The 22,124-nt window shown below is 41.4% G+C and overlaps 3 protein-coding genes across 7 annotated transcripts; all 3 read right to left on the bottom strand.

Moving 5' to 3' along the window:
* Window positions 1-1,470: 1,470 nt before the first annotated feature.
* LOC117571243 (putative inorganic phosphate cotransporter) lies at window positions 1,471-3,565 on the bottom strand. The gene is made up of 4 exons (XM_034253296.2): window positions 3,502-3,565; window positions 3,089-3,225; window positions 1,942-3,027; window positions 1,471-1,876 (listed from the first exon to the last, which is right to left on the bottom strand). Exons 1-4 carry the CDS (start codon window positions 3,521-3,523, stop codon window positions 1,628-1,630), a joined length of 1,494 nt encoding a protein of 497 aa, XP_034109187.1. The 5' UTR covers window positions 3,524-3,565; the 3' UTR covers window positions 1,471-1,627.
* Window positions 3,566-4,729: 1,164 nt separating this feature from the next.
* LOC117566589 (putative inorganic phosphate cotransporter) lies at window positions 4,730-6,343 on the bottom strand (the record flags this gene model as incomplete). Its single annotated transcript, XM_034246130.2, has 3 exons — window positions 4,730-4,987; window positions 5,053-6,138; window positions 6,200-6,343. Coding segments are annotated over 3 exons (1,479 nt in total), but the record flags the coding sequence as incomplete, so codon positions are not given.
* Window positions 6,344-7,580: 1,237 nt separating this feature from the next.
* On the bottom strand, window positions 7,581-20,011 carry LOC117570110 (inversin-A-like). 5 transcript variants are annotated; one of them, XM_034251571.2, is made up of 18 exons: window positions 19,806-20,011; window positions 18,767-18,826; window positions 18,085-18,245; window positions 17,713-18,024; window positions 17,450-17,635; window positions 17,279-17,370; window positions 16,942-17,098; window positions 16,168-16,584; window positions 14,608-14,823; window positions 14,236-14,382; window positions 13,999-14,152; window positions 13,725-13,882; window positions 12,383-12,503; window positions 9,364-9,435; window positions 8,533-9,069; window positions 8,203-8,466; window positions 7,860-7,957; window positions 7,581-7,801 (listed from the first exon to the last, which is right to left on the bottom strand). In XM_034251571.2, exons 1-18 carry the CDS (start codon window positions 19,864-19,866, stop codon window positions 7,619-7,621), a joined length of 3,396 nt encoding a protein of 1,131 aa, XP_034107462.1. In that variant the 5' UTR covers window positions 19,867-20,011; the 3' UTR covers window positions 7,581-7,618. The 5 variants fall into 5 exon arrangements, with proteins under 5 accessions (XP_034107462.1, XP_051860134.1, XP_034107463.1 ...); XM_052004174.1 differs by having other exon boundaries at window positions 14,644-14,823; window positions 19,806-20,002; XM_052004173.1 differs by lacking the exons at window positions 7,581-7,801; window positions 7,860-7,957; window positions 8,203-8,466; ... (1 more) ...; window positions 9,364-9,435; window positions 14,608-14,823 and adding an exon at window positions 10,004-11,364 and having other exon boundaries at window positions 19,806-20,003.
* Window positions 20,012-22,124: the final 2,113 nt, after the last annotated feature.

Genomic DNA, 22,124 nt, shown 5'->3' on the forward strand with positions numbered 1-22,124 from the left:
GTCTGATAAGCCAACAATTTTTGGTTAACCTTATCAGTATTGATAATCCTACGATAATGATTAGCACGTGCTGCCCACACAAATCGAACCACAAAGAAAATAATACCCAAAATAGAGAAAATCTCGATATATATGGTATATTCAATATCGACCATATTTTGTTTGCTGACCTAAGTCAATAACAAATTTGTTTAGAAAGATCATGTCACACGCCTCAATCAAGTGACACTTGAGCTGATAGTAGCGAGATAAACCAATTAACAATCAGCTGTTGACAAATTACTCCGTAATCTTTTAAAAGATCTGACACTTTAACAAGTTAAAGCTTATGGCACAATAACAAAAACCTAATATACAGTCCATCCTAAAAGAAGGCAATATTTTTTATGAGGCTTTTTATTTTAGTTTATTTAAAAAGCTTAAGAACTTTAAAAATAAATGCAACAAATAAAAATGTATTTTTTTCACTTCCAGCTTTTTGTATTCCAAAGGAATCTTCCTCAATTTATTGGGAATACTTATGGATCGTCTTTCTTATAGATATTACCCTCTGCTAGCTGATTCTTACTAAGTAAAATCTAATGGTAATTTTTACTTTAAAGTATTAAGTAGTTAAACTAGCTATCATATGGGTATATGTCAGTTATAATGAATGCAACATTCGTCCGCTTTTAAAATAGCAAAAAAATATTTGACAAAACTTTTTTTTTTACCAAATGTAGATTTAATTGCTTTTGATTAGCTTCATATAATATGTCGGAACGTTGACACAAAAAATCAGAGCATTCACATGCGACAAATATAGAAGTTGCGCTTGGGTTAAAGTGTTTAAAGAAATATTTAAACATGCGAAGTGTTAAAATCTTATGCATGGATGAACATTTATATTGTTTTTTATTTCATACAAAAATGTTGAATCGTTTATTTTTTAATTTAAAAGTAAGTTCTGCCGCATGCGACATATAGCGCGCAACAATTATTTCGAGCAAGTTATTTATAGAAAATTATATTAAAACTTTTAATTTTATTTTAAATTATTTACTGTATATTTATTCGTATACCTTGAAATGAATATATTATATATCTATATCTATTTATAGAAACACGGAAAAACAAAATTGAATTTATTGTTTTGATCACTTTTTTCGGAGACATTCCCAAATACTGTATCACCTTATAATCAGCAGCATAATAAAATATATACTATGTTATGTTATATACTAAATTCCCTCGCTGCTTGATAGTTTCAAGCACTGAACTTAACTACGTCAAGCTCAAATGCGATTATAGGTAATTGGTAACGTGTACTATAATGCAGAGATTACTACCTCAAGTCCTTGGCCCATGTCTGAAGTGTCAAAAAGCGTGCAAAACGATAAGGTAAACAAACTCAACTCAGTCTCTTTCACTCTCTCTTTCTCTCTGCACAATGGTGTTCGTTTGTGAGCAAAAGTTTTCAATCAGAGATAATTCTACTAATTACGTTTATTAACTACTATTATCGCACGAGTTATGAGTTACTCTTAATTGGTATTATTACTAAATACATATAAAGTTATCACTATTTAACATTTTTGAACTAATTAGTTCCGGCTGATGCTTCCAGTTTTCCAAATGCTTAACAGCATTAAGTCTTTATGTGTTTCTGATCCGATAGGTTCTTTTCTTCAGCTTGCTTGGTATTTTTCACTTCCTCAATTGCATTACGATTTGCTTCTCCATTCTCTTCAATGTGACTAGCTTTTTGCTTATACAGGAAGTCTGCGGCATCCCACGGCTGACTCACCATTTGACCAAAAATAACGTAGAAAAGGTTTCCAACAAAGAAAATGACAGCTGAAATTATGAAAACCACTTGCCACTCAGTACGATCATTCTATGAGAAAGAAATCAATTTGTTAATTTGTGCATATAATAAGTAGACACTTCTGACAATCTCACCTCATTTTTGACTATGACACCCACCACAAGTGGCGTTAAAATTGGTATAGAATTTCCACCAGTATTGACAATGCCCATTAGGATGCCCGCATGATTGGGCGATAGATCGATGGTGTTAAGGGCGCTGCCAATAGTCGAACCAGCATTGATACCCACACTCAGACACATAAGTACAATGGCCAAGGTCTTCTGGTCGCTGTCCAAAAAGCTTAGACCAATCAGAAAGATGGCTGGCAACCAAGAAGCCAACGAATTAATTAATTTCCGAATGCCTGTAATGGTCAATATGCCACGAGCTTGCAGGATATCCGCCATAATCACATAGACAAAGGCCAAAATCCATGAGCAGAGGTACGGCAGGGCAGAGTATAGAGCATTGCTTTTCATGTCCATTTGAAGCACTCCTTTCATGTAGGCGGGAATCTCGGCCTGCAGCGTGGAGTTACCCCACGATTGAGTGCAACGCACTAGGAACAGTGTCCACAGGGGCACCGAAGTGAGGATGGCCTTCCATGGCACAGGAATGTGACGTATTTCCTTGGCCTCGTTCAATTTGTTGTTCTCATTCTTGGACGTTTCAATGTACTCCAGTTCATCTGCGCTAATCAATTTACACTGCCGCGGCGTATTGGCACCAAAGATCAGCCAGAAAATACACCACAGTACACCAATACCGCAAGAGACATAGAAGATTCCGGGCCACCCAACACTGGAGGCAGCAATCAATCCACTGGCAAACATGGACAACAATGTTCCAAAATCGATACCTGTGTTGGACAAGGCTCCCAACCGGTTGCGCTCCTTGGGTGGACACCAATTTGCCAGGTGAGTGTGGATAGAGGGAAATAGCATCCCCTGGAAGGCACCCATGCACCCGCGAATGGCGCAGAAGGACTGCCAACCACCCCACGGCACAAAGAAGGGCACCAAGATGGCCATCACAGCGGAGCCGAAAGTGGAAGCGAACATTGTTATTCTGGCACCGAAGCGACGACACAGCCAACCACCAAGGAATTGAGTGAGAATATAGCCCCAGAAGAAGCTGGACAAGATGTATGAGCGTTCCATTTCATTCCAGTCGTAGGTCTGATGCAAAGAACATTGAGTTAGCCGGAATGCAAGTAAAATAAAGTAGTAGTATATTTACAGGAATATCATGATTGCTTGTGTCAGAATTTGTCATGGCTACAACAGCAACACTTGCATTGAACTTGCCCATGTAGTTGGCCACGATCGCGAAGAAGATCAGTAGCGCTTGAACATGTCGCTGACCGAATGCTGGACCTGCCATAGATTAAGCGGATTAACGAATTAGCAAAAGGAACAACGGCATTAATCACAGTTCTAAATGAGCTTTCACAAATCATTGGAATTCACTTTTGCTCAAGTCACTAAATCCCAAATACTTAAGAGATTTAAAGCGATTATAAATCTCAACAAAAACTTCAAAATATTTTATCATATCATAAAACATTCAATTAAACTTGTTTATATTCCAGTATTATTTTTAACATTAGAAACCCGACACCTATTGAGCACTTATAGATATATTTCAATTACCCTTATTATTTTTTGCCGTCATTTTAGGGCTTCAGTTTTAAAATCGAACTACACGCGATGCCGTTCGAAAAGTAACTCAAAAGGGAGGCCACATCTGGTTCGCTTTACACCTAACATCGGCTACATTATCGTGCTCTAAACGAAGTCTGAAATCAGTGCACAAACGAATACATATCTCATGCATACAAACACAAACAATATTTGACAACAATTGAACAATCAGATAGTAATAAGCGTGGACAACATGCGCACAACTCTGGCCCATTGATAGAAAAATAAACACAGACGCAAGCAGAAAACACTCACAGACATCATAATCTATAATGTTTGAATTGGTGTTATAAATTATCAAATTTGTAACTGATTAGCGTACATCTCTGAATAGTTAATTCAGCAATGGAACAAATGCATTTGGTGATGAGGAAATGAGCATAAATTTATTGTAGGTATTTCCCTAGAATCATTTCTTTAGTATTTCATTTGAATTTATATCATAATTTACTATTTTGTTTACGTAGATAAAATAGTGTCCGATCATCTGACATTTCAAAAATTCTTAGGGCATTTCCGTCACACCAAATTCTCGGTGCCAAGTCAGTGGGCTCACTTCGCGTACTTATCAATTATCGTATTTAACTAATGGGCGCCTATCAACCGAGTACTTGAAATCTATAAATGACACTATCAGTCAGCAATGCAAAACTGGCTTTCATATACATTACGTATGTAGGTTGATTTCTCAATGGATTCGGCACTGTGGTCCATAAATAAGGAACTTGTAGGAAAATGTTGCAATTTAATTTAAAATATGGAGAATTCGTAATCAAAGTAAAATCGGGGTTTATTTAGTTGGTAATCAAAAGCAAATTAAAACAAGGGTTTTACCGATAACAATTTTCTGAAGTGGTCTAAAAGAAAGTAATAAATCAAAATCCAAATTTCTATATCATTTTTTTAACTAGAACAGCTTAGAGCTAGACGATGGCTATACACTAAGAATTGCTTAAGTTACTGTTGATCAACTACTCTCCTTATCCTCCTCCTCCAACCGCAACTCAGTCTATCCACTCTCTATCTCTTTCGCTCTCTCGGTAGTGTTTGTACGTAAGCAAAAGTTTTTACTAAAAGTTTATTAACTAATATTATCGCACCAGTTATGAGTGAATCATAATTGGTTATCACTATTTCACATTATCGAACTAATTAGTTCCGCCTAATGCTTCCAGTTCTTCGAGCATTAAGTCTTTATGTCTTGCTGATCCGACATATTCTTCTCCTCAGCTTGCTTGACATTTTTCTTTGCCTCAATTGCTTTTAGGTTTGCTTCTCCATTCTCTTCAATGTGGCTGGCTTTTTGCTTGTCCAGAAAGTCTGCAGCATCCCACGGCTGACTCACCATTTGGCCAAAAATAACGTAGAAAAGGTTTCCAACAAAGAAAATGACAGCTGAAATTATGAAAACCACTTGCCACTCAGCACGATCATTCTATGAGATAAGAAATCAATTTGTTATTTGTGAATATAATTAGTAGACAGCTCTGACAAGCTCACCTCATTTTTGACTATGACACCCACCACAAGTGGCGTTAAAATTGGTATACCATTTCCACCAGTATTGACAATGCCCATAAGGATGCCCGCATGATTAGGCGACAGATCGATGGTGTTGAGGGTACAGCCAATGGTCGAACCAGCATTGATACCCACACTCAGACACATAAGCACAATGGCCAAGGTCTTCTGGTCGCTGTCCAAAAAGCCGAGACCAACCAGAAAGATGGCTGGCAGCCAGGAAGACAATGAATTAATCAATTTCCGAATGCCTGTAATAGTCAATATGCCACGAGTTAGCAGGATATCCGCCATAATCACATAGACAAAGGCCAAAATCCATGAGCAGAGGTACGGCAGGGCAGAGTATAGAGCATTGCTTTTCATGTCCATCTGAAGCACTCCTTTCATATAGGCGGGAATTTCGGCCTGCAGCGTGGAGTTACCCCACGCTTGGGTACAACGCACTAGGAACAGTGTCCACAGGGGCACCGAAGTGAGGATGGCCTTCCATGGCACAGGAATTTGACGCATCTCCTTGGCCTCCTCTAATTTCTTATTCTCATTCTTTGACGTCTCAATGTACTCCAACTCCTCCGGGCTGATAAATTTAGACTGTCGCGGTGTATTGGCACCAAAGATTAGCCAGAAAATGCACCATAGTACCTCAACACCGCAGGCGACGTAGAAGATACCTGGCCAGCCAATACTGGAGGCAGCGATGAGTCCACTGACAAACATGGTCACCACTGATCCAAAATCGATACCTGTGTTGGACAAGGCTCCCAACCGGTTGCGCTCCTTGGGTGGACACCAATTAGCCAGGTGAGTGTGGATGGAGGGAAACAGCATCCCCTGGAAGGCACCCATGCACCCGCGAATGGCGCAGAAGGACTGCCAACCACCCCACGGCACAAAGAAGGGCACCAAGATGGCCATCACAGCGGAGCCGAAAGTGGAAGCGAACATTGTTATTCTGGCACCGAAGCGACGACACAGCCAACCACCAAGGAATTGAGTGAGAATATAGCCCCAGAAGAAGCTAGACAAGATGTAAGAGCGTTCCATTTCATTCCAGTCATAGGTCTGAAGCAAAGAACATTGAGTTAGCCGGAATGCAAGTAAAATAAAGTAGTAGTATATTTACAGGAATATCATGATTGCTTGTGTCAGAATTTGTCATGGCCACAACAGCAACACTTGCATTGAACTTGCCCATGTAGTTGACCACAATCGCAAAGAAGATCAGTAGCGATTGAACATGTCGCTGACCAAACGCTGGACCTGTCAATGATTCAAGGGATTAGCAAAAGGAACAACGGCAGTTATCTCAGTTCTAAATAAGATTTCAGAAATCATTTTAGAGTTTTCTTTTACCTATGTCAATAAATTGTAAAAACATAAGAGCTTTAAAGCGATTATAAATCGCAACAAAAACCGAAAATATTTTATGATACCATAAAATATTCCATTAATCCAGTATTATTTCTAGTATTAGAAATCCAACACCTATTGAGTACTTATAGGATATATTTCACTAACCCTTATTCTCTTTTGCTGTCATTTCAGGACTTTAGTTTTAAAATCGAACTTCGCGCGATGCCGTTCGAAAAGTAACTCAAAAGGGAGGCCGCAACTGGTTCACTTTACACCTACATTATAGTGCTGTAGACGAAGTCTGAAATCAGTGCATAAACGAATAGATCTCCCCCGCACAAACGTACGATAATACTTTAGCAACAATTGAATAGTCAGATAATAATAAGCGTGGACAACATGCGCCGAACTCTGGCCCATTGATAGGAAAGCACGCAAGCAGAAAACACTCGCAGACAGCATAATCTAAAATATTTGAACTGGTGTTAAAAATTATCAAATTTGTAACTGATTAGCGTAAATCTCTGAATGATTAATCCAACAATAGAACAAATGCATTCGGTGATCAGGAAATGAGCATAAAGTTATTGTAGGTATTTCCCTAGAATTAGTTAAGGTATTTCATTTTAAAAAATATCATAATTTACTAAGTTGTTTACGCAAATAAAATAGTGTCCGATCATCTGAAATTTTGAAAATTTCCAGGGCATTTCCGTCACACCAATTTCTCGGTGCCAAGTCAATGGGCTCACTTCGTGTACTTATGAATTATCGTATTTAAATAATGGGCGCCTATCAACCGAGTACTTGAAATCTATAAATGACACTATCAGCCAGCGCTGCAAAACTGGCTTTCATGTACATTACGTACGTATGTAGATATGTATGTAGTTTGATTTCTTAATGGGTTCAGCACTGAAGTCCATAAATACGGAACTTGTAGGAAAATTTTGGCATTTAAATTAAAAAATGGAGAATTCATAAGAAATTAAAATCGATGTTCATTTAGTTGATAAGCTGGTAATCAAAAGCAAATTAAAACAAGGGTTTTACCGACCACACTTTTCTGAAGTGGTCTAAAAGAAAGTAATAAATCAAAATCCATAATTTCTATATCATTTTTATTTAACTAGAACAGCTTAGAGCTAGACGATGGCTATACACTAAGAATTGCTTAAATTACTGTTGATCAGCGACTCTCCTCCTCCTCCTCCTGTAGCCGCAGTATGTCCGCCTTATTAATGAAGTAGTAGCTCGGCTGCCTACCCTTGAGATCCTTTGCCGTGCGCTTGGCGCCGTTCTGTATAAGAATACGACTGACTGTCTCGCAGAAATTGGTGCCCAAAGCATAATGCAAAACAGTGCGTTCAAGCTGGAAAAAGAAAGTTCCGAAAATAAACAAAGTTAATAGAATAATATTTACTACTCACGTTATCCGTGACTTTGAGTGCCTCAGGACAAAGCTGCACCAAGTGCTGAACCATTTCCTCGGACTCCTTGAGCACAGCTATGTGCAGAGCAGTGCGACCTTCAGGAATAAGATAAGTATATAAAGTATTTATAGTATTTAAAGTATATATAGTATGTGTCTTTCCTAAAGTATTTATAGGATGTACATTATTTATAGTATTTCAAGTATATATGGTATGTGTAGTATTTATAATATTTATATCGTTTATAGTATTTATTTATAGGCATTATAATATTTATAGTATTCATAGTGTTTATATTATTTATAGTATTTACAATATACGTAAGTATATACATACATACCATAGTAGTTTTTGGTCCTGATCAGCCACTTGGCATTGGGCACGGCAGTCAGCTCCTTTATGCGTACCAAATTCTTATCGCGTATCATTTGATGCAGCTCCTCACGCGCTTCCTCCATAGCACGTAAGTTGTTCAAAAAGTTGACGAGTGCCTCATTCTGTCGCTCGCCAGCCACATCCAAAATGGTTTTGCCGCTCTCATCCTCAATGTCCAGTATATGATCGTAACCCTGCAAGGCCAGCTGCTCAAAGCTGTCCACATCACCTAGGAAAATTTTTAATAAAATTTTGATTAATATTAAGAATTCAGGATTGTTATCTGGGTACTCACCAACAACTGCTTGAGCGAGCAGAAATCTATCGATTTCGGCAGCATTATTGGGCTGATTCGCCTGCAAAGCGACATCTCTGGCCGTACGATACAACTCATCCCTGTAGGTGATATCGATGCGTGACTCCTCGATGAGCGTGTAGAGCGCCCCACGACGATGCGAACGAGCACAGGCAAAGTGCAACATGCTCTGGCCATGCTCATCCCGTTCCTCCATATGTTGCACAGCCAGAGCGCCGTCCTCGTCATCATCCTCCTCCTGCAGCTGCTGTTGCTCGACCAGCGAACGTGCATCGAGTTCCACAAGTTGTGGGCGATTGTTGGCAATGCGATTACCATTCATCTTGGAGTTGGAGCTGGCCAAAGCCGTTGAATTGCTGCTCGTCTTGCTGCTGCTGCCCGAGTGAACTTCTGCCTCTGTGATGGGTTTGCGTTCGTCCATGAAATGCTGCAGATAATTGGCCAGATAGGCAACGGGATCCTTGGGACGCTTGTTGGCAATCTCTGTTAATGCCTTGATCAAGGGATCGGCCAATGCTACGGAAAGTACAATGATTTACGAATTTGGCGAATACTTAATACAAGGAATAAGTTTGAATTAACAAAACTCGTCTAACACGTCTAATATATATTTATATAGGGGTAGAATATCTAGTAAAGATTCTGTCGAAATATATTATGTCTTGCAGGAAATATAATATTATTTAATATTATTTTGAAGAATCCCCTGGGAGGTGAATCGAATGGGTACATAACTTTTCTCAGATGTATCTATCACACTTAAAAATTATATCTTAACCTTACACTTAAGATATGTTATTGTCTACTTACTGTCTGCCAGATATTTTCCTTGCTCCGTTTTGAAGATGGGATTCGCCTGAAAGCTCACAGGCTGCGCCTGACCTGTTGATGCCAGAGAATTAGTGAATTAATGAGAGCTGCAGATTGTAGAGTTTACAAAACACACTTATGAGAGTAACTAGCCTATGTACACAAAGCGAGAGAGAGAGAGAGAGTTCAATAGATAATATAAAGACAAGATAAACTGGAGTCAATAGAGTATATGATGGGAACTCAAAACATACTTGGCAAATCATATTAAATATTGGTACGAATCACAATTGCTAACAGAGGACGGTGGTGGAGAGGTTGTGGTTGAGGGGTCAAGATATCGGAGGGTCGGGGGTACGTACGTGTATCTCAAGAGAACTTTTGCGTGCGACGGTACGGCCGAGAGAGAAGCGGAGGATGTGGATATTGGTGGTGGCTATGCGCATGTTAAACACTAATGTTATCGATCGTTTATCGATCAGCAATCGAGTATATATATTTTACATGATGATTAGCAGTAATTGGTGCACTTGCTGTTATTTTATATTTATTATTTAGTTGTATTTACAATACAATTGCATTGAAATGTATAGTATGGGGCGTGCTTTCAATTGTATCATCTTTATATCTTCTATGTTGTATCTTGTATCTGCGATCAGTTGCGGTCGATCAAGCTGTTCTTCTTGCGCTTAAAGATCTTCACCAGCATCGTGGCAATATGCTTAGAGTTTGTCAGCGACATATCCTTCTCCAACGACAAGATATTGGTAACAGCCGTGCAATAATCCTGGAACAGCACATACTCCACAATTCCCATGCTCTGCATGTTGATCAGACGCACAGTCAACTTGGACAAACGATTCGTCACCATGCTAAGTCCTCGCACCGAACACAGATGCCGCAGATTATCCATTTCCTTCATCAGATTTGGCAGCTTCACGATTGTCGTCATTTTGAGGCCAGTGCCCAGAAAAGCCGGACGGGATTGCAGATAGCCCAGCAGATAGCTCTCCTTAAAGTGCAACTGTGTCTCCAGATAGGAAATGGCTCGACCCACTCGCGTGTAAGCTGCGCCCATATCCGCCGGCTCCTTGCTGCTGCTGGACGAGATGACGCGCAGATGCTCCAAGCAATTCAACCACAGCGCCATATTCTGTGCCGAATTAATGTAGACACCGCGACCATAAGGCCAAAGGGCGCCATTGAAAGCTGTGGACTCGGCAGCCTGCACTTGATCGGTTGTATCTAGTACGGGTATCATTAGACCCAGATTGTTGAGCATGCTGGCCACCTCAGAGTCGGGCTCCATTAGCTCTGTCAAAGTGTAATAGCTGCCCGACTCGGTTTCGCCAATGGCCTCGGCAAAGTTGGCGGTGAATATTTTGCTCATCATGACACGCTCGGCCTGCTCGATCTGGCCAATTGTGAGGTTGAGCGGCAGCTCCAGTTGATCCAGATTACGCGATGCCTCCACAATGCAGCGCGTGACCAGCTGCGATTCATCGTCAAAGACAAATGCCGCCGTATTGAGACGCTCGCCATTGTCCATGGGAAAATAGGCGAGTCGTGGATGCGGCTTGAAGTCGGCATCGATGTTCAGGCAATGCATGTCTTTGAGAAATGGCACCAGAAACTCCTGGAACACCACAAACACATCGAAATCGGGCGCAATAATGCCACAATTGATATCCTCCTCTAGGTGGCGCAACTTCGATGTCTTCCTCATCGCCGGCCACAACACATCGAAGAGATTGTGATCGAGTCGCGTCTGCCGTCGCTTGATCTTATCGTAGACAGCACGCTTTAAGAAGCGGCTCAAATAGCTGGTAACCGACAGCTGCAAAGCCGAGGCGCTCAATGGCTTGCGATGCGATAAAGCCGAAGCTCGGGATCCGCTCAAGAGTTTGCCCGACTCCGTGATGACGCTGAAGCAACGTTCCAAAGTCCGCGCGATTTCGCCATCCTGCAGCTCGCGTCGTGCGCTGTGCAGATCATCGGGAACTGATTGGGCAGCGTTGGGTGTAATTGTTGACGTTGATAAGTATCAGTACACAGCGGCACAGCGGGCTGGCTTGAACAGCAACACAGCAACACACCAATACAGACAGACATAGACACGGCACAAACACAGAGACATAACCATAGACAGAAGCACTAAAGACTTGTTGTTGTCGTTATTGTTGTGATTGTGGGTGCTGAGAATAGGCGCATGTGCTTAGCCAAATCAAATCAAAATCAATCAATCAATTACGAGTACATTCGAGTGTCGGCGCAAACCAGTAATGTGCAAATGGGGAAAACGTATTTGACGCAAGCAAAAACAAAGCTACAAGTAGTTCGCTAGTTCCACAAGTCGCTAAATTCCCTAAAAATGTGCTGCACTCTGATACGGGGGCGTATACGTTATATCACGCATACCACCCGTGGTTGCTGCAAGTGCAGTTTAATGGCTTTTCGCTGATAAAGATCTAAGCTGCTGATGTTTTAAGTGCCTGCAATGCGGATTCCTCTTCATTTACCTACCGAATATATCGTCAATGTTATTGATAATCTCATTGAAGAACTCCCGATTTGCCGCCATTTTGTTTTGACTGTCTACACCTGCGACTGTCCGAGTCTAACTGCTCGCTTTAGCCTCCGAAAGTTAACTAACCATACGACTGTCTAACTGCATGAATACGTACCACTGAAGGACGCGTGATAAGTGCCCTGTGTGTGTGCGTGGTGTGTGCCAGTGAAAATCGATGTTTGCTGGGGGGCAGAAAGAGCCAACGAGACAGCCAATCATTGAGCTCATGTCCGGAAGTTCGAGTTAGCAAGCAAATGTATTTAATTATTTAACCGCGTGTGCTCGGTGTCTGTGGGTTTTTTGTATGAGTATGTGCTTTGGCTGTGGTTTTAGTGGCGCAGCAAAAAACGGCGTGTAATAACAATAAACGGCAGAACAGTAAAAGCAAATGATAATTGATTTGTAAACGCAATTTTTCGCAATTGTTAGACTGAATAAATGAGAGCTCACCTTGATCGCTGAGCAACTGGTTCTCCATTTCCTCGGCCCCAAAAATGGTCAAGAGCTCCGAGTAGGTGAGCACATCCTTGGATTTATCCATATCCACATAGAACTCGGGCGTGTGTCCCAGCTGCGTGGCAATAACAAATGTATTTCTTGAGCTCATTTCATATTTATAACTTATTGATACAAGTTCGAGGTGGACTCTTGTTAGGCACAACCCACATGCCACTGACACTTGAAAGTCAACGCTGAGCTAACACCCGCTGGAGCCTTGACCCGTTTTCTATTCATATAGAATTTCATTAAAATTTCATTCAATTTTAATGCTGACAATTAACTAGAATCGTTGTCTGTTACCGTTCTCAAGCCTATGCCTAATAACTTTATACTTGACACTAAAAACCCATTCACAAACACGTGGGAAAATTATTTTTGAATTAGTCAACTGTATAATTAAATCAAAAATAAAAAGCCTTAATGTATTTTTGGTAAAATAGTAACAAACTTGATGACGTTTTAATAAACTCTATTATGTTTAACGTACTATTGAACATTATAAATTAATAATTGAATGTAAAATTTGCAAACCAAGCAATAATAATTTATTCTAATTAAAGTATTAACAACAAAAATTGAAAATTAAATGTTTATGATATAAACTAACATTCCACGCAATTTCCCCCAAATAAATATTTCATAAAACTTTGATTAACAATTGAAATTTAGTGGAATATTTATTTGGTATAACAAATTTTGCTAAGAATTATTTATATTATATTATTATTTTACTTTTTAAACCATACATATAACAATTATATTATCTGCTAATAGTAGTAAAACGAAAATTGTTTGTTAAATATTTAATTAAATTCATGACGAAATGTGTCAAATACTGTATAACGATAGTCGAGAATGATTTTTAAATAGATAAAATATATGTATGGTATATGGGTAATTCTCTAGCGAAAATTTCGCAAACCAAAAACTAAACGAATTTATATATTTTATTGTAAAACAGAAAACGTTTCTAAAATCAATGAAATCTCTAAATTTAATGCCAATCCAGAGCTATAAGAATAACCTATACTTATTTCAGTTTTTATACTTTACCAATATTCTTTTTAATTGTCTAATAAAACAGGAGGTCTCAGAAAATCTAAATTAGCTTTAATTACATTTTCAAAGAACAACTTAAAATTAAATTTAAAATTTCCTAAACGTAAACTCTAAAATTAAGAGCTTCTTTTCTAAGCCTTACAAAACACCCCACACAAAATAGCGTGCTAGAGAAGTTTTATACATAATGATTGAGGCTATAAATTATGCGAAAGCTGGGCGTTAGACTTACCTTGTCCACAGCCTTTGGATTGGCGCCCAGCTGCGACAGGACGTTGTAGAAGTGGCCATTGTCCTTAATTGTGGCCGCATAGTGGAGCGCCGTGCGTCCGTCATTATCCGTAATTTCCATGGTCTCCGGAAAGCGCGAAGCCAAATAGCGTACAATATCTGAAAAGGTCAGAGAGAGAGAGAGAGAGAAAAAGAGGAGTGAGAGAAGAAACAAAAGACGCAGCTTGTACAGAAATGGTGACAGAGCGAATATTTCGAATGCTTTCGACGCTTACCGCTGTGTCCAAAGAGAACGGCAACGTGCAATGGTGTTGCACCATTTGGCGATATGTCGTTCTTGGCAATGGCAAACTTCCGGCGATCCAAAGCCTGCTGCAACGCCAACAAACTGCCGTCACGTGCCGCGTCATGCACGCGATGGATTTTCTCCTGCAAGTGTGCAGCAATTAATGTGACATTGGGGACGACTGTTCGATGGTTGGATAGAAGGAAATTTTGTGAGGTGTACAGACCATATAGCTGGGGACATTGTTGAGAAATGCTTGGATTTCAGGCTCCTTGGACTTCAGACTAAGCAAACGTCCGCCCTCGCCATTCAGCACAATCTCCGCTAACTGCTCCATGTCGCCGGACTCAATAATCTCCTGCAGTCGCGCATCCTGTGGAAAGTCAGAATAGAATCTACAATGCGCTCAGAGCTGTAGATCGATTTAAGTTTTAGTGCACGGATGGAGTGAAAGCGGGGGGAAAAGAGAGAGGTGCAAAAAGAGTTGAAGAGTTAAAAGTAAAAGAGACGAGAAATGCAAGCGATGTGAACGAGACAGCGAATGAGTAATGGCGATGAAGATGACGATGAAGATAGAAAAGAGGTTAGCCGCTTATACTTCATCGACTTCATAAGCTGCAGTTTGAGACTGAACTGTATAATCCTCGGAGGCGCCTTGGACAAAGCCCTCAATGGCCAGCGAGGAGGTTAGCGAGTCGCCACCATCATTGTCCGGCACCAGATCCTGATCCAGTTCGGCCGGTTGCTGCTCCTGTTGCTTCGCTTGTTGCTGCTCTTGTTGTTGGCTTCCGCTTGGCGTCGGCGCTATCACATCCTGCAGAAAATTGCGCTTGTAATTGATGGACTCGGCCTTAACAGCTAACAGGTGCAACACAAGGATACGAACACAAGGACACTACGACACTACAACAACGAAATTGTGCTGCTAGTGTTGGTGGGTGCAGTCTATAGCCAGATCAGATCACTCCATAAGTCGTCCAATTACCACATGGCACAATTATTAGGTTACACAATATTGCGCATACGCCATGTTGTTGATGCATTTCAGATACAGATCACAGCTGTAGTCATTAAATTGTTTGCTCAACGCCCACACACAGCAAATAGAACGCAATAAATGCGAATTTTCCCCCGCTTCCCCCTCCGCTTTGCCCAACGGCGACAACTGCAGTAATTTGAGGAAAAGTTTTTCAAATAAAATGCATATGGAAAATAAAAACTACGTATGTAGTATATGGGCATATATCTAATGCTTGCAACTGTTCTTGACGTTTGCATGCACCGTTGCCATTTGAATGGCTGCCTGACAGCTGAAGCGAAACGTCAGAGAGGGACGGGAGGAGGAGAAGCGAGTCAGTAAATCGAAATGAAAGTGAAATGCCGCGGGACACATACGATGCAGCCAGCGTATGGGGGTGAAAGTTTGCATATCAACTGCTGAACAGCTGCTGATTTGGCCAATCGATATGGCATTGATTTGATCTAGTAGAAAAACAGAGCGAGAGCGAGAGCGAGAGAGCGACAGAGCGAGGAAGAGCGGGAAACAGATAAAACAAACACGGATACGGTTACGGTTACGGAAAGTATTTGCGGAACTGTTGCAAAGAAATAGAAAGAAAGAAATACGAGTGCAGATACGAAAACAAAACACACGACTTTGCGGTTATTTTATTGCTGTCTTGCTTCGTTTTTAATTGGTTATTGATTTAATTAGTTACGGTTTAAATAGATATTCATATAAATATATGTATGTATAGATGTAGAGAGATATATGTATATAGGTATAGGTATTGGTATAAGTAGGTATAGGTATAGGTATAGTAGAGTATGTTTTGCGTTTACAAAATATACAATTATTTTGAGTCTGAAACTAGTTTTTGGTTTGTCCAAGCAAGTTGACTATTTTTAAGTGTGTTGCAGTTGCTGATGCTGTTGCAGGTTGATTTTACTTTTGGTTTGGTGGCAGCTACATTTTTGAGGAATAAGTTGAAATTTGAGTGCCTGCAGCTGACATTATTTTTATTATTTTTTTTTTGTTAGGTTTTGTTTTTGAGATTTTTACAGATTCACATTCATTGAGCAAAACGCCACAAAAACAACATCAATCGAATCGATTGATCGCACAAACATTGGCTACTTAAAGCATGCCAATCTGTACCTCATCATCGTCCTCTTCATCCTCGTCATCAGCAGTTTTCTCTGGCTCCACATTTTCCCCAGCAACGTCGCCGTTTGTCAGCTGCACTTCTGCTTCCGTCTCCGCTTGCTTTTCTTTTTCAATCTCAGGTTCTGGTTCCGATTCGGGTTCGGGTTCTGCCTCGGCTACTGTTTCCACATCGTTCTCAATTGCTTCAGTCTTTTCAGTTGCATTTTGCTCACTCTCAGCATCAACATCATCAACATTATCATCAATCTCATTCAATCCGTTTGTCTCTTCGGCCTCTTCAGTTGCTGTGCCATTCTCCATCTCTGTCTCTGTCTCCGTCTCCGCTTCCGCTTCCGCCTCCGTTGGGTTCTCCTCAGCTGCTGGCTCTGCCTCAATCTTATCATCATCGCTTACAGCTCTTGCAATATTCTGTAAAAGTAAACAATTGTCGACTGATTGCTTTCCTTGTGATCCTTAAATATTACGCGTATGCTACAGGAATCAGACGGAGCTGATAAAGCGCTAAACTTGGCAAATTGTTGTGTCTAATATACAATTCGTGTAAGATGTGTGTTTGTTGGCCAAAAAGAAAGCCGCATCAGGGCCGACAATGGCTTACTTTGACTTTGAGCAAGTTGAGAAAAACAAATACATAACTGCAGCTCTTCCTTCAACTTTTCAACTGTACAGCAAAAGCGCAGGGTGCAAAGCATCTAAGAACAACAAAAACTCGGAGCGCTTGCTCGGTAAAATTCTCCGACCGAGTTGTCGCATCTAAAAACTTACCTCAGCTTCGCTCTCGGTATCGCCAGCATCGGCTGCATCGCTGGCATCGCCAGCGGCGGCCAATGCAGCTGGCGTTTCCGGTCGACGTTGCTGCGATGGCAACGGTTCCACTTCCGCATCCGCCTTGGACAAATCATCATCCTCATTGGCACTTGTACTGCACGGCAGGCGGGGATGGGGGGAAAAAAGGCAAATTCAAAATGCAAAAAACACTCAAAGCCATGCCACAAAAGAAAACGAAAGGAAAAAACGAGGGAAGCGCAACTTCTGCTCCCCCATCAAAAAGAAACTAGCAGCAGCAACCAAGCTGAGGCCAAGTGAATGTCAAGTCACTTACCCATCATTCGTGTCCAATTCCGAGGTGTTCTCGGCACTGTCATCCAACGATTTACGACCATTTACAGCGGCCGTCGGTTTAATGTTCAACTTCTAATATTGGAGAGAAATATGGTAACAAGCTTTTCAATTAGCCAACAAGGTCATTGCACCCCGCTTCACCCATCTTTACCTTGCTCTGTTTGCTGCTGCTTCGACTGGCGTCGCCGCCAACGCTGCTGTCGTTACCCTCATCGCTGAGAGCCTCCCAGTCGGTGACGCTGTCGGGGGAGATGCGCGGCGCCTCGGGCACATAGACAAGGAACGCTCGCTCGATTTCGTGCGGCTTGTGGCGATAGTAGACGGGCGTCTTCATTTTCTGCAAATTGCCGGAATGTTGAAGGCTGGAATTTTAATTGTTCCGGTCGTGAGTGGGGGTGGGGCTGCAGTACTCACGTAATCCAAGGCCTCCTCATCGCAGCCAGCCTGGGTGAGCAGCGTATAGCAGCGCATATTGTTCTTGGCACTGGCAGCCCAATGCAGCGGTGTCTTGCCCGTAATATCGATCTCATGTGCCCCCTCCGGCCACAGCCCGATGAGATACTCCAAGATCTTCGTATGTCCGAGGCCCGCGGCCTTGTGTATGACATTCAAACCGTTGCCATCCTTGGCTGTCACGAGCGCAGCGGGCACCGGAGGCTCCAGCTGCGATTGCAGTGTCTCCAGATTGTTGTCAATCACCGCCTGATGCAGATCCTTGCTAGCATTCTGCCGATGGAGGAAGTCTTCAGTAACTGCAGCTGTAAAGTGCGGCGACGATTTGCTTACCATGACATGGGGCACAGCGGCGAGGAATCGCTTAACACGCCCATTGTTGCTGGCCTGCTGGCAGAGACGTTGTCCCTGGCCCGCCCACAGAATGCGTGTCAGCTTGGCAATGTCCTTTTCGTGTATCCAGATTCGAATGGTCGATAGCTTCACCGAGAAATCTATTAAAGGCGTCGCAAATTGCAACGTGCAAGGAAATTAATTTCGCAATCCATTACAAAGCTTTCCCTCCCCGCTCCCGTTACGCCCTTTTGACACCCCATTTTTTTTCGTCTTTTTTTTTTTGGCCAAGTTTCGATTTCATTTACATTTTTGTTTTCTTCCGGGGGCTTCGTGTTTGCATGCAATTTGCAAGTAAAACGAAATTAAAAAGCAAAATTGCGAGCAAATGCTCAACTTAAAGTCTCAACAACTTGTTCCGACTTTTCATGAGTTTGCCGCGCTGACTTTTCTGCTAGTTTTTACTCAAATTCTTCTTTTTTTTTGGCAACTTGAAACGCCTTGTGCACTTCGAAGGTCGCTGAATGTTGATATCGAAAAACGTAACGCCCACTTGAAATATTGAGCAACTATTGAGAAAATGCCAGCTGCTGTGCAGTACTCAGTGCTCAACCCCCGAAGACGATGACAGGCCAAGGGCCATTCGGAAAAGTTAACAACTTAACACATTACTCATACGCACCATCGTTCTCACGCCGCTTAACGCCATTGGGGCCCGCCGCCTGTCCGTTCATTGGCATAACTGTAAGTGAATCAGACATTTTTTATTTCGTATTTAGTATTCAGCCAGAGAAATACACAAAATTCATATATTTATTTATCGATATCGAATAGAATATAGTGAGTTGTAGTTGCTTATTAATCATTCAAAATGCCTTAGAACAACTTGCTCAGCGCCTACTTCCAAGTTGCTAAGTTGACGACGATGTCCTGCTCTCTGTTGTTGCGTGTGGTAAGTTTGAGCCACGTTGGCCAACTAAACTTTGCTGACCAGGCAAGGTGTTGAATTTAGGACAGCTCAATGTGTTATTTCTCATTTCTGTGTAGTTTTTTATACTTCTTTTTCGATTTTTTTATAGCCCTGCCTTGTGTTGTGTTGTGCCATTTGCCATGGTGGCCAAAAAGGTGCCACACAGAAGTGGGTCGGTAATTGCGTCCTGTACGCGCTCTTCCGCTTCTTCTGCTCTGCTGAATAAATAACGGTTCCCTCTAACTGTATGTGTATTTGTGGCACTTAAATATGTATGTGCCTTTGGGTAAACAACAATTTCATTAGCTGCATATGTAAATAATTCGCTTGCAAATAGAACAAAACATTGCTTTTATTAGCCTGACTTTGCTTTCGTTTTACCTTTTTTGTCATATGAGTTTAAGTATTTTTTTGGTGTGCAGTAATTGAGTTGCAAGTAGAGTTTTTAGGCAGCAATAAAAAGCCAACAACTGCCACGGAAATGACGCATTAGCGAGTGCCACTTAATGTCGCCGCCAACTCGCGATTGTTACTTGTTGAGCCTCTGACACTTCGACTTCATTTCGGGGCACGCAATATGCAAATTTTGGCCATGCCTGAGCATTGTCACGCATGTGGCTCTCCCCAGGGGGAAGTGAAGAAGTTGCGTGTTTTAATTGGTTGCCACACATAAAATCTAATTGGCTCAATTAGGCGCAACTAATGCAAATGAATGAATTTGCTTGTGCTCACACAGAGAAATTTGACTCACCCTTTGGCGGCGATGAATGGTAATAAAGGCCATGAAATCGACGTCTTCGCTTTGGTGGCATGCCTCAATCCTCCAAACAGTTTCAGCTTCAAATACTTCTATTGGCTTCGCTTTGGCTAGATCTTTGACTGGGACGCTGTTCCTTAGAGTCCTCGACTCTGCACATGGCTCCAGTCGCGATATAATCGGCACATTAAATCGTTGTCTATTTTACACTAAATTAGCACAGTTTTTTTTTTTTGTTTTAAATTTGTATTTAAATAGATTTTATATTTAAAGCTCTTGTGTAGCTCGGTCCGTTGCGGTTGCAAGTTCAACGACGTCTGGCTGGCATTAATGGTTTCAGCGGCTTGTCAATACGCATTTTGTGGTCAGTTTGCAATTGTCGTCGGCGTCGTCGTTGTGGTTGTCGTTGTTGGCCAATTGCAGAACGTGCCTCGCGTGTGTGCATTGAATATGAGCTGCCTGCATGCATACAGACATGTCCGTATGGTCACCCTGCTTTTTTAAAAATCAACAATGGGTTTTTTAGGCCTTCCACCGAGATCGTATTTGCTTTGGTTGTCAATATTTTATGGAATTTTTAACTCTAGAACTACGAGTGTTTCCCACAAGCACAACAACAATCAGTACACTCGCCTATTTAATGCACAATGATTGTATAGCATGCACACTAACTCACACACACTCACACATTAGAAGCAGCTGCAATTGCAGGTGACTCAGTCGATGACACACACAAAAACCATTGCATACTTATGCGGGCAACGCCTCCGTACTGAATAACTAAACAATTCAATTGCAGGCGAAACGAAAACGAAAACGAATACCAAAACAAAGCAATTAACACAAATCGATAATTCGATTTCGAAAATTATCGAAACTAGCACACACAGTAAATTTATGAAGCAGGACCTCAAGGTCCTGCGTACGTGGCAATTGTAGCACGTGCCACAAACACGCTGTGAACTTTCATTGAGCACAACAACTGCAGACTTGCAGGACAAACACAAAAGTCCAAGTCTATATAGTATGATGAATTAAAAATTGTGAATTGGGAATCGACGAATGACTAATTGAGACATGCCAACTGCTCATTGCGTGCTAACTTGGCCAAAAAACTGGCATCGTCGTGGCCAAATTGATAATAAAGTGAAAAAATACAATTGACACACTTTTCGGGGATGACTTGCGCTGCGTGTTTACGGCGTTCACTTCAATTATAAGGCTCAAGGCTCAAGGTATGTGACCCAATTTAATGAGTCCCTCGAGGCTAGTTCGGGATGGGATGGCACCATCAAAATGTCAATGCCAAATGAAGCACAATTAGAATACTTATGGGTCAGTATGAACTGCTAATGCCACTTAGTAGAGCTATTAATCACTGCGAACTTTGTTGGCGGTATGAACACACATTATTGCATTATTTATGCACTCGCTGCACTTGCCGCCGCTCTGGTGCATTGAACTTGCAACGCGTCGTCGCCGGCTGGTCAATGTTCAATGCAAAGGCCAAAGGCCAAAGGCTCACAGGACACTCACTAGACAAAACACAACTTCCACTTGCTTTTTCACTAAACTTTTATCGCTTGGTAATTTTGTAGTTTTTTCTTTTCGGTTCTCTTTATTTTTTATTTTTTGTTTTGTCGGTTTGCACGGGGCGCGCTTTACTTGACGACTGCGGCATATTCAGCATTTTGTAGGTGTTTTTATCTAATTTCTAGCACACGCACACCAATATCGAACTCGTGTCTGTGTGTGTGTGTAGTTGTTGTTGTTATCCTTTTGATATCGAATATATTGGTAATGGATGTTAGTGTTTGCATGCAAACGCCAAAAATGGAAACAAAACTGATGAGCAGACGAGTGTCGGGCGCTTGTGTTCGTATGCCTGTGTGCCTGTATGTGTGTAGGCGTACAAGTGAGTTGTCTTGCTCTATGTGTGTGTGTGTGTGATTGTCTGTCTCGGTGCAACTGAGTGGGGCACCTCAGTTAGCTGTGTGATGCGTGCATAGTTTTGTGCGCGCCTTGCAGTAAATCGCAGACAGCCTGAAAGTATGCAACAAAAATTGAAGACTTGTTCTGATTTGAAGAAGTTATCAAATCAGAGCGAATCGTCAATTTGGTGTGGCATACTTTCAGGCTGACTGCTGGAAATCATGCTGGAATTTTACGTTCGACGAGCGATATGAAATATTCACAAAAAACGAACTTAATTATAGAAACAGTGGCTCGTTAAAGGCCAAATCCTATATATAGTAACCACAAGCAAAGCCAATTACATTTTACTGTTTTTATTTCAGTCACATTCACACACAC

The sequence above is a fragment of the Drosophila albomicans genome, chromosome 3, assembly GCF_009650485.2.
Source record: "Drosophila albomicans strain 15112-1751.03 chromosome 3, ASM965048v2, whole genome shotgun sequence".
Taxonomy (NCBI): Eukaryota; Metazoa; Arthropoda; class Insecta; order Diptera; family Drosophilidae; genus Drosophila; species Drosophila albomicans.